We start from the raw sequence: 13059 nt of genomic DNA, 5'->3' as shown, positions 1-13059 counted from the left end.
AGGGTAGGGGTGAATGTAGGATATATTGCAGGGAAAGTTCCCACCTGCAAAATTCAGAAAAGCTGGGGTTAGTGGGAAGGATCCATATGGCACAAGTTGTCGAGCATTCATTGAAATGAAGGACGTCATGTTTGGCAGCGTGCTCATCAACAGGGTAGTCCACTTGTTTCTTGGCCACAGTTTGTAAGTGGCCTTTCATGCACACAGACTGCTTGTTGGTTGTCGTGCCCACATAGAATGCAGAACAGTGGTTGCAGCTTAGCTTGTAGATCAGATGACTGATTACACAGTTAGCAGCCCTGTCTTTGATTGGACGGGTGATGTTTGTGACTGGACTGGAGTAGGTGATGGTGGGAGGATGTATGGGACAGGTCTTGTATCTAGGTCTGCTACAGGGGAATGATCCATGAGATAAGGGGTTGGGAGCAGGGGATGTGTAAGGATGGACAAGTATATTGTGTAGGTTTCATGGAGGGTGGAATAGCACTGTGGGAGGGGTGTGAAGGATAGTGGACGGGACATTTCTCATTTCAGGGCAAAATGAGAGGTAGTCAAAACCCAGTCAGAGAATGTAGATCAATTCCTCCAGATGTAAGCTTCAGAAATATAAAAAAACAATGAGGTTGGTGAGAAAAAGTTCATAATCTGTGCAAGAAAATGATCCATATTCTGAGCTAGCAGTACAGTCCCACAGTGGGACATTTGTCTATAATTAGAAATCGAATAAGCAGTTGGCTGCGTTTTGATGCTGTTGTGCTGTTTAATGCTTTGAGTGTTACATTACTATGGGGTTACACAAGTGTGTGACATCAGAGTGATTTTATGGAAGTTTATTTTATTATTATTTAATGATACAGTGATTTAGCCTGTTTAATATAAGCTTATTTTATCATTGTGTAATTAAACTATGATTCTACTCATACATGTTTCCATTCTTGACACAAAAATAGCTGTTCCTTACATGTGTACAAAATAAGTCACAAGCCCGGTTGTGTTACAAAAAATGGTGTGGTCACTTAGGGTTCATTGCCAGTTTCACTACGTCATTTTGAAAAAGTTAATTTACTTATTTCTTTCAAAACATAAAAACCATTTACAAAAAATTAATAAGCCACTTGTATAGAAAACGGCTTCCACTCAAAACATCATTTGATTTTTTTGTGAGTTTTGTGGGGGTGGGGTTGTGACAAATTAAAACTTCACACCCAAATCTGTAGAATGATACAGAAGCTACTTATTAACGTGAGCTATAAAAATTATCAATAGAACTGGAACACTAGTAAGTGAAACTTAGCTTGTGAAATGTGTTGCTGTATACTTCCCACAGCTAGAAATTTAATTCCTGTACATCACCAAAAGCAGAAGCTGGTGTTATATTGTGAATTCTTATGTATTGTACCAATAAAATTGTTACACATAATCAGTACAGAAACCAGTAAATTTCTACTGTTTGCAGAACTGCTCAAAATTAGACAGCTGTATACCTTGTAATTTTATGTTTTGGCCATGGTCGAAGTGAGTTGGGGCGATCATTAGGAAAAGCTATAAGAGAGTCTTCAAGTCTACCATTGGTGTATTCAGTAGTTAGTATTACTTTCTGTTTATAGCATCGTTTTGAATGCTTTAAAGGCACCAATAACTCCATGTTAGTATTTCCTTCATCTGAACTGCTTGCGTAGCTGTCATATAATTCTTCACATTCATTTTGAAGTGATTTTTGTAGCAGGGTCTCAACTACAATTTTTGCTTCTTCTTGGGGAAATCTTGATGTTCCTGGTGGAACCTTTTGCCACAGTACAGGTGTTACTAGAGCTGCTCGTGGCTTTTCAGTTCCAGAAGAGAATGTAATCCTTTCATTTACAAATCCTATTTCATTTGTTATAATTGGTGTAATCCCTGAAATAAAAAAAAAATGCAAAAACGTGTTACCAACATACTGAAAACAATACTTATAACTGCAAGTAATTTTGAAAGCATGTCAAAATTATTACATAATTGCTACAGTTTAAAGTAGATATACTGCATAAGGGAATCAACTGTGGGAACTCGGGTACAGATGGCTGTAGAATATCAAATACACAATCTGTACATTGAGTAACACAATTTTTACTGAAGATGATTACATGAGACATATGCACAGTTCTGCTTACTAGAGAGAGAGACAGAGAGAGAGAGAGAGAGAGAGAGAGAGAGAGAGAGAGACAATAACAACAATTATTTCACTATAAACAATAACCATAATTATTTCACAGATGGGAACCAAATATCAGTAGCCAGAGCCTTAAGTTGTTCATTATGTTCACTGGTAATATTTCTCTTGCCTGATGAAGCTACATCTGTAGAAAAACATGCCTCATGCTCTGTCATCAATTGTTTCCTAAACCACGAAAACAAGTTATCAGGCACCTACTGTCAATAAAGAGGAAGAAAGGCAATGTGAGGCAAAGATAGAACTGAAGCTGCATGTGGGATCACTTGAGCAAGATTCAGTATCAAGGATGCTAATAAAATCTGAACTGGATCCGTCACTCAACTGCCTAACTCACACCCAGATATAACTGGAAACATCAGCTCACTAATACATAAAGGGTGTTTCAAAAAGAATATACATATTACAGAATATTATGTCGTGGAAACTATTGATTGCTATGCCACAGCTTGGTTATTTGAGGAACAAATGCATTATCTAGTTTTATTCATTCTATCTAGATGTCAGTTGTCTTCAGTTTGCTTGGTCACTGTCATGTTACAAAATGACTACTCCACAACAGAAATCATTTTGTGTTCTCAAGTTTGTGAGGTGTAGTTCTATGATTATAATGTAGAGACTTTCCATATTGCGCTACCAGTCAGGAGTTAGAACTGCCTGTTTTGAGATATTGGTTGGTTATGAAGCCATACAAGCTATAACTGTTACAGGTTCTGCTACATGAAAACAACATAAATGCGTGGCATTTTATGACAAGCTTCAGAATGCTATCTGACAATGGTAACAACTTCATACCACTCATCATCATGGTCAGTGATGAAGTGACTTTGCACCTTAGTGAGTGTTCAAATTTGGGGCCTACCGAATGCAAAGGTGCAAACTGAACATGTACAAGATTCAGCCAAAATCAGGTTGTTTTGTGGAATATCTCGCTCTTGTTTATAGCCCCTTCTTCTTTGATAGAAACAAGTTTAACCATCAGCAGTATTTTGCTACATAACAAAACTGCTTGCTTCTGAGACTGAGTGAGGACAACTTTGTTTTTCAATGAGCTGGGGCTCTCTCACCAAAGTCACTAAGTGTGTGAATACATGAATGAAACTCTAACAGTCAGCTGGACTGGTCATGAAACAGCCAGCAATTTAGCACTTCTCAGCTGGCCTCCATGTTCACCAGGACTTGAAGCCCTATGATTTCTTCCTGTGGAGTTTCAGTAAGGAGGAGCATTTTACATTAGAGACTCTCCACATTCAGGAAGACCTTTGAGGTTTTATGAAGATCATTTAAAAGCATTAATTCACAATTATCCACATCACTGTACTCGAGGGTGAAAATGTGATTATTCCACCACCATGCAATGGGAAGGTTTAAAAATTGGTGCATGCATATCACATTATCTAAACTAAAATTACAAAAATCATCTGATGGCCACATGTACATCTCCACTTGCTAATCATCAATTGGCTCATGAACAACCCTGATCATTCTATCCTGTATCATTACTGGATACTAGAAATGGTGTCTTTATTCTAACACAAGGAAAAGAATGGAATGGTTGAGCCCAAACAAAGCAGAAACTTCCTGTACAAAGAACTGTGTGCATCTTCAAAAAATAATCTTATGCATTTGGTGGAACAGCAATGGTGTGGTGTGCTTCTGATTGCTTCCCCAAGGTGTAACGATCATCACTGACATTTATTGCCAACAACTGAGACTTCTTGAATATGCAGTCCACAATCAACAATCAGGAAGAATGCATGAAGTGATGTTTCTCCATAATAATGTCCACCCTCATTGAGCTAGACTGACAAACACCATACAGGAGTTGGGTTGGGAAGTCTTTCAGTTCCCACCTTATTCCCTGGATCTTGCACCCTCAAACTGTCACCATTTCTGCTCTTTATTGAACCACCTTCAAGGAACTTTGTTTCTGGATGAAAATGTGCCAGCCAAGCATAGCTTGACAATCTCTTTACCTAAAAACCACATGATTTCTACAGAAGGAGAATTGAAAAATTACCCCAGCACTGGCAGACTGTTCTAAATAGTAAGGAAGAATATATTATTGATGAATAAAGTCTCTGTGAATTGTATCTGTTGCGTTTATTAAACTTATGGGAAAATGCTATGAATCTATTCACCAACAAAATACAAAATTTTTGATCCAGAAACTTTCCAAAACTAAAATTTATTTAAGATGTAATGTGATGTTTGGGAATGTTACCATATAGAGCAGGACATAACACTTCACACAACATGTTCTAGACTTTTCTTTACAGTTCTCAAACTGTCATTCCCAGTGTTTCTCACCCTTCTGGATGACATGTAGTTTCTAGTCATACTGTATGTCTTGTACATTATTCCTGGTAGATCAGATGAGTTTTGTTAGTATTCCCTTAGCTGACCACATTTCAAGACCTTTTTCAGATATGTTCTGGCAGTCTCTATTTTGAATTTTTTCATTGAAAGAGAAAGTCCTTTATTGCAACTCTTGAAAACCAGGTCTGCATTTACAACAGTCACATCTACCACCCTCGTAAAAAAGCACCAGTACTACTGCTTACCACAAACTGCAATTATAAGTTTCTCCAGTAGCCAATTGTGATTGACACCTCCCGTGAAATTCTCATATGTGTTCAATGTGTATTGTTTTGGAACACTTACCTTTCTTTCTGGGATGAATACCAACATAGGACTTTGGTGGTAAGGAGCACAACGTGAAAATCAGTTGTTAGATAAACACACTTGTTATCATTTCATTTTGTGACCAAAATGTCCCTCACACTAGCAAATCTCTAACTCAAAATACACCTTCCTTTATTTATCATTATATTATCTGGTGATACTGGACACTTCCTTGTTCTGTTTTTTCTTACAGTTCAGCTTGCATGGAATCCTAGTTCTTCAGTTGGATGAGCGGGTCATGACTAGTAAAGTTACTGTCAAAAAATACTTTGTAATTGTTTGGCTCATAAATAATTGGCAATACTTTCAAAAATACTTTGGAACCCAGTAGTTGATCCTCACTGTTATCCTTCTGGTCCTTCCCACAATATAGTAAAAATCTGTAACAGTAGCCTTCAGTACAACTTAAGGCCCACAGTTATACTCAAAGGGTATGGGCTCGAGTCTGATAAACTGCTGTATAGGGTGATGTCCATAGTATCTCACAATCATTAAATCAAATGCTAGATTTTTCTGAACAACTTTTGTACCAGAGCCTCTTGTAATTAGCCTCTGATAGTGGTTTTATTTTGAAAGATTTGACACTTTTATCTTGATTGACAATTTTATCGTCATTTAAATGTAATAAAGATTTCAGTTCAAGACACCTTTTATGGCTCTTTGAATCTTTCACTACTTGAACATGAAGATCATCATCTTCAAACTAATAATCTCTTTCATTGTACAATTTATGATAGCCAGTAAAATCAAGAATCCAACAAACTCACAAATTTCATCAGGGTACAACTGAAGCATGTATTTTACTTTTACACTTCCTGGGTCACCTTTCAGTTTCCTATACAATAATGCTTGCAACTTCTTCTGAAAAGAGTTCTTCAAAAATATGGATGGGAGTGGATTCATGCAACTTTTCTTTTGATTATCTGACTGACAAGAAAATTTCTACCCTAAGTCAGGAAATGAAGATTTTGGAACCTGAGCACACCATTTTACTTCCTTTTTTATGAGCTTTTTTGGAGAAAATATTAGGAAAACCTTCACTGACTCTCTCTCATATAAAATTCCTGTAGCACCTGCAATATTGCTTACATAGGCATTACCTAACAAGTCATCTTCAGTATTTTCTTGGACTGTCTGGTCATCTGCACCTGTAGGCAGAGCTACCATATCTGCTTCTATTTATTCAGGTAATAGAAATTCTACTGCCTCTTCAACAGTTTCAAAAATCTGGCAAGCCATGACAAAGAAATGTGAAAAGATGGAAAAACATAACAAAAAGCATGGAAGTGCCCGATAACCTCAAATAGAGACTGCAGGTTTTCAGGCACAGGAACAAAAAATCCAATGAAGTGTTTTGCCTTCCACTTGTGCCAAGCGCTAATGCAGTACAATGTTACAAAGCAGCCAGAAAATGTAAGTAGTCTTAGATACAGACACACTAATAAAAATAGAAATAACCAGCAGGCTCTGCAAAAACACTGTAGTAAAGAGATAACACCAGTACCCATCATTGGAGAAAACATCACTGTACCACAATAGAAGTCCACTGTTTGTTTGAAGCAGCATACATTGTAACAACAACAGAAAAAACTTGACTTTTCTCAATCGAGAGTATTCACTAATGGGTAAAGCTTTTTCAGTTTCTCCCATTTAAATTTGTTGTTGTTGTCTTCAGTCCTGAGACTGGTTTGATGCAGCTCTCCATGCTACTCTATCCTGTGCAAGCTGCTTCATCTCCCAGTACCTACTGCAACCTACATCCTTCTGAATCTGCTTAGTGTACTCATCTCTCGGTCTCCCTCTACGATTTTTACCCTCCACGCTGCCCTCCAACGCTAAATTTGTGATCCCTTGATGCCTCAAAACATGTCCTACCAACCGATCCCTTCTTCTAGTCAAGTTGTGCCACAAACTTCTCTTCTCCCCAATCCTATTCAATACCTCCTCATTAGTTACGTGATCTATCCACCTTATCTTCAGTATTCTTCTGTAGCACCACATTTCGAAAGCTTCTATTCTCTTCTTGTCCAAACTAGTTATCGTCCATGTTTCACTTCCATACATGGCTACACTCCAAACAAATACTTTCAGAAACGACTTCCTGATACATAAATCTATATTAGATGTTAACAAATTTCTCTTCTTCAGAAACGCTTTCCTTGCCATTGCCAGTCTACATTTTATATCCTCTCTACTTCGACCATCATCAGTTATTTTACTTCCTAAATAGCAAAACTCCTTTACTACTTGAAGTGTCTCATTTCCTAATCTAATTCCCTCAGCATCACCCGATTTAATTTGACTACATTCCATTATCCTCATTTTGCTTTTGTTGATGTTCATCTTATATCCTCTTTTCAAGACACTGTCCATTCCGTTCAACTGCTCTTCCAAGTCCTTTGCCGTCTCTGACAGAATTACAATGTCATCGGCGAACCTCAAAGTTTTTACTTCGTCTCCATGAATTTTAATACCTACTCCAAATTTTTCTTTTGTTTCCTTTACTGCTTGCTCAATATACAGATTGAATAACATCGGGGAGAGGCTACAACCCTGTCTCACTCCTTTCCCAATCACTGCTTCCCTTTCATGCCCCTCGACTCTTATTACTGCCATCTGGTTTCTGTACAAATTATAAATAGCCTTTCGCTCCCTGTATTTTACCCCTGCCACCTTTAGAATTTGAAAAAGAGTATTCCAGTCAACATTGTCAAAAGCTTTCTCTAAGTCTACAAATGCTAGAAACGTAGGTTTGCCTTTTCTTAATCTTTCTTCTAAGATAAGTCATAAGGTCAGTATTGCCTCACGTGTTCCAACATTTCAACGGAATCCAAACTGATCTTCCCCGAGGTCTGCATCTAGCAGTTTTTCCATTCGTCTGTAAAGAATTCGCGTTAGTATTTTGCAGCCGTGGCTTATTAAACTGATAGTTCGGTAATTTTCACATCTGTCAGCACCTGCTTTCTTTGGGATTGGAATTATTATATTCTTCTTGAAGTCTGAGGGTATTTCGCCTGTCTCATACATCTTGCTCACCAGCTGGTAGAGTTTTGTCATGACTGGCTCTCCCAAGGCCGTCAGTAGTTCTAATGGAATGTTGTCTACTCCGGGGGCCTTGTTTCGACTCAGGTCTTTCAGTGCTCTGTCAAACTCTTCACGCAGTATCGTATCTCCCATTTCGTCTTCATCTACATCCTCTTCTATTTCCATAATATTGTCCTCAAGTACATCGCCCTTGTATAAACCTTCTATATACTCCTTCCACCTTTCTGCCTTCCCTTCTTTGCTTAGAACTGGGCTGCCATCTGACCTCTTGATATTCATACACGTGGTTCTCTTCTCTCCAAAGGTCTCTTTAATTTTCCTGTAGGCAGTATCTATCTTACCCCTAGTGAGATAAGCTTCTACATCCTTACATTTGTCCTCTAGCCATCCCTGTTTAGCCATTTTGCACTTCCTGTCGATCTCATTTTTGAGACGTTTGTATTCCTTTTTGCCTGCTTCATTTACTGCATTTTTATATTTTCTCCTTTCATCAATTAAATTCAATATTTCTTCTGTTACCCAAGGATTTCTAGCAGCCCTCGTCTTTGTACCTACTTTATCCTCTGCTGCCTTCACTACTACATCCCTCAGAGCTACCCATTCTTCTTCTACTGTATTTCTTTCCCCTATTCCTGTCAATTGTTCCCTTATGCTCTCTCTGAAACTCTGTACAACCCCTGGTTCTTTCAGTTTATCCAGGTCCCATCTCCTTAATTTCCCACATTTGTGCAGTTTCTTCAGTTTTAATCTACAGGTCATAACCAATAGATTGTGGTCAGAGTCCACATCTGCCCCTGGAAATGTCTTACAACTTAAAACCTGGTTCCTAAATCTCTGTCTTACCATTATATAATCTATCTGATACCTTTTAGTATCTCCAGGGTTCTTCCACGTATACAACCTTCTTTCATGATTCTTAAACCAAGTGTTAGCTATGATTAAGTTGTGCTCTGTGCAAAATTCTACTAGGCGGCTTCCTCTTTCATTTATTAGCCCCAATCCATATTCACCTACTATGTTTCCTTCTCTCCCTTTTCCTACACTCGAATTCCAGTCACCCATTACTATTAAATTTTCGTCTCCCTTCACTATCTGAATAATTTCTTTTATTTCATCGTACATTTCTTCAATTTCTTCATCATCTGCAGAGCTAGTTGGCATATAAACTTGTACTACTGTAGTAGGTGTGGGCTTCGTATCTATCTTGGCCACAATAATGCGTTCACTATGCTGTTTGTAGTAGCTTACCCACATTCCTATTTCCCTATTCATTATTAAACCTACTCCTGCATTACCCCTATTTGATTTTGTGTTTATAACCCTGTAGTCACCTGACCAGAAGTCTTGTTCCTCCTGCCACCGAACTTCACTAATTCCCACTATATCTAACTTTAACCTATCCATTTCCCTTTTTAAATTTTCTAACCTACCTGCCCGATTAAGGGATCTGACATTCCACGCTCCGATCCGTAGAACGCCAGTTTTCTTTCTCCTGATAACGACATCCTCCTGAGTAGTCCCCGCCCGGAGATCCGAATGGGGGACTATTTTACCTCCGGAATATTTTACCCAAGAGGATGCCATCATCATTTAATCATACAGTAAAGCTGCATGTCCTCGGGAAAAATTACGGCTGTAGTTTCCCCTTGCTTTCAGCCGTTCGCAGTACCAGCACAGCAAGGCCGTTTTGGTTAATGTTGCAAGGCCAGATCAGTCAATCATCCAGACTGTTGCCCCTGCAACTACTGAAAAGGCTGCTGCCCCTCTTCAGGAACCACACGTTTGTCTGGCCTCTCAACAGATACCCCTCCGTTGTGGTTGCACCTACGGTACGGCCATCTGTATCGCTGAGGCACGCAAGCCTCCCCACCAACGGCAAGGTCCATGGTTAACTAGGCTGATTCCCTAGAGTAACATTATTTTGGCTATGGATCAAGTTAATTAAAATTCACAGTTAATTAAATTTGGCATTATTGTCTGATATATTAGAAACACTGTCATCTAAATAGCCATAATTCCATATGATGACCTACATCAGGCAAAAGTAAGCAGTATGAATTTTCCAGTAACACATTTCAAATTATCTAAAACTAATTATCTTCCAAAATAAATAAACTTGGGGTTCAGAACCAATGCCATTTTCCACTGCAGATTTTGTCATAACTATTGTTAGATTCCAAACTTTCTAGCCAGCAACAGTTTCTACAAACAAATGACTTTGCCACAGTGGTAACACCAGTTCCTGTCAGATCAGTAAAATTAAGTATTGTTGGACTTGGTTAGCACTTGGATAGGTGACTGTCCAGCCTGCCCAGCTGTGTGGCAAGCAGGGCAAACTCAGCCCTTTTGAGGCCAATTGAGGAGTTACTAGATGGGGTAGCAGTGGCTCCAGTTGCAAAACCTGACAACTGCTGGGAGAGCAGTGTGCTGAGCAAATGCCCCTCCACATCTGCATCCAGTGACGCATGAGATGGCAGTCAGTCAGTACTGTCTGACATTCATGGTCTGTTTAGATGGAGTTTAGTTTAGTTTTACCATTTTCCATAATCCAAAATTCTAATGGTTCTTCTAATACATCAAAAACAGTGAAATTGAGCCTAGTCAATTTGCTAAACATGATGTAGTTTATGGAATCACAGTTTCTTCTTACAGCCATCTATAAGTAGTTGGTACCATGCAAGTTTCACAATTATGTCAATAGTTCCAATTGTAACCACTATTTTATGGCATCAGGGATAACAGCCTAAAACTACTAAAGTCCAATCTCCAAAACTGTAGGCAAGTGGTGTGTATTGGCACAGAAAAGTCTACCGAGAAACAAACTAAGGTGGGAATTCTGCAGGGACCTATGATGGGATCATTTTTGTTTCTGATAATGATCAATGATCTACCCTCCTGTACAAGTTCCAATACAGTGCTATTTGCAGATGACACTACCTTCCTAAAGTATAATAGTGATCTACATAAGTTAAAATATTTGTTGACAGTACACTTGCCCAAGCTTCATATTGTTTTAGGTCAAATGGATTTGTCCTGAATGAGAACAAAACACAAAAAATGGCATTTAGTCTAAAGGACAAAAGACCTTTTAATGATTCCTGTTACACAAAGTTCTTGGTATTATATTTAGATGACAAATTGTTCTGGGAACAACACATAAAATACATTATCATTAAATTATCCAGAATAATTTACTTATTAAGACATCTTATGAGATGTGTAAAAGCAGCTTATGTTAAAACATCTTCTTGTGTATTTTTTAGAAGTATTACATCATATGGACATATTGTCTGGGGAAAAAACTGTTCAAATGGCTCTGAGCACTATGGGACTTAATTTCTAAGGTCATCAGTCCCCTAGAACTTAGAACTATTTAAACCTAACTAACCTAAGGACATCACACATATCCATGCCCGAGGCAGGATTCGAACCTGTGACCGTAGCAATCATGCGGTTCCAGAGTGTAGTGCCTAGAACCACTCGGCCACTCCGGCAGGCTGTCTACGGAAACTCAACCCATGTTCAAAACATATTACTTCTGCAGAAGAAAGCAATCAGAGTCATTACATGTACTGTGCATAAAGCACCTTGTAAGCCCTTATTCTCTGAATGTAAAATAATGACTGTCATAAATCTGTATATATGCTAAGTGTTAAGCTTTACAAAAAAGAATATACGCAATGTAAAATGTTGAAATAGTATTCATGGTCACAACACAAAAAAAAATACCTCCAAACATATATCACACTATAGATTATCAAAGTCATTCAATAGGTATGAGATAGGGGGTGATAAACTATTTAATAAGCTTCTACAGATGGAATTGTAAGCTAACAACTCACATGGCCATACAGTTATATTTGCTAATGTAGGAAATCTGCAAGCAGGAAGCCCACAAGTACGATCAATGTCAGGCGCACACTCAGTGCTGCTCATTTGTCAAACATGCACATTTTGTATGTGAAAATAAATGCATTGACAGCCATAATGCTCATTAATATCAACATTAAAGGAATTTTGAGTGATTACAGTATGCCATTTTAAATGGATGGTTTTGTGATTAGAAAAATTGTGGAATGTTGTTGTCATCAAAACTAAACATTGTTGACACAGTGATGCTCATTATGAACTGAATTTAATGACCTATCAAAGTGGGAGTCTTTTTAATAAATTAATACAGGACTGTGCTAAGTGCAAATTGCAAACATTGTTGTGTAAATGTGAACTATGAACTGTGCCACATTTAAATAATTAACTTTGACACTGGACTGCTGATTGGTAATTGTAGGTCCTGCTCCAGTTCAGTGTGCAAATAAATTTTTGTGATCGACAAACTGGTCACCTTGTTAATATTTCAAACTTCACAAGAAACATATGGAAATTTCTTAATGCAGTGTAAATGGTGGTGCTGTGTACATTCTTAGAGGAGAAGACTTTGTGGTGATTGAGAACAGTGCTTCTGAGGAGAGACTATGAAAACCAAGTCACTGATACTGCAGTGGAAAGTGTGGTTGTATTGTGACCCACCTAGCACTCTTCAATATATATTAATGATATATGTTGTAACAATGACGACTATGTATTATTGTACATATAAGTAATTCTTTTCATCGGATTTTATGATAAACTTGGGTAATTGATGTTCTGATTTCATTTCTTATTGATTCATGCCATCATGTTAAGAAAACTGTAAATAAGTTTCAATGTGAATATTAATGTTTATGTCAAATACCAGTAATATTGTAATAGAATTGAAATGTAACAAATTTTGAAACTGTTGTAAGATGTTTAAAATTGTAACTGTGCATCTGGTCCATACATAGGCAATGTGTTAGGATATGTAGAATGCAAAACCTTGGGTGAATACCTGGTCTGTCAGGGAGCGGTAAAATGTGGATGGCAGGCAAGCACAGGAAAATACGTGCGGGCACTGTACGGCACAACGGGCACAGTAGTAGTTGGAATTTGGCACTGGTTTTAGCAACACCTTCTGGAGCGAGGAGGCTCTTCTGGGAGACGTAGCTTCACTGAGCCTCGGGTATGCCGTTCCAGTGCCCACACAGCATGGCAAAATTCCATAGGCACTAAATGGAAAAGTATTGCAACTCTATGAAGAATTA

At 38.2% G+C, this 13059-nt stretch overlaps 1 protein-coding gene across 3 annotated transcripts in view; it reads right to left on the bottom strand.

Moving 5' to 3' along the window:
- Positions 1-759: 759 nt before the first annotated feature.
- Positions 760-13059, bottom strand: part of LOC126267327 (uncharacterized) — an 87934-nt gene continuing 75634 nt past the window's right edge. For all 3 annotated transcript variants that reach the window (XM_049972433.1, XM_049972431.1, XM_049972430.1), the window contains exon 3: positions 760-1896. In XM_049972433.1, coding sequence (XP_049828390.1) covers positions 1469-1896 — 428 coding nt within the window. In that variant the 3' untranslated portion in view covers positions 760-1468. The remainder of the gene's footprint in view (positions 1897-13059) is intronic.

The sequence above is a fragment of the Schistocerca gregaria genome, chromosome 4, assembly GCF_023897955.1.
Source record: "Schistocerca gregaria isolate iqSchGreg1 chromosome 4, iqSchGreg1.2, whole genome shotgun sequence".
In the NCBI taxonomy this organism is placed as follows: domain Eukaryota; kingdom Metazoa; phylum Arthropoda; class Insecta; order Orthoptera; family Acrididae; genus Schistocerca; species Schistocerca gregaria.
Note: the sequence above shows the minus strand (reverse complement) of the source record. Positions and strands in the feature narration are given on the sequence as shown.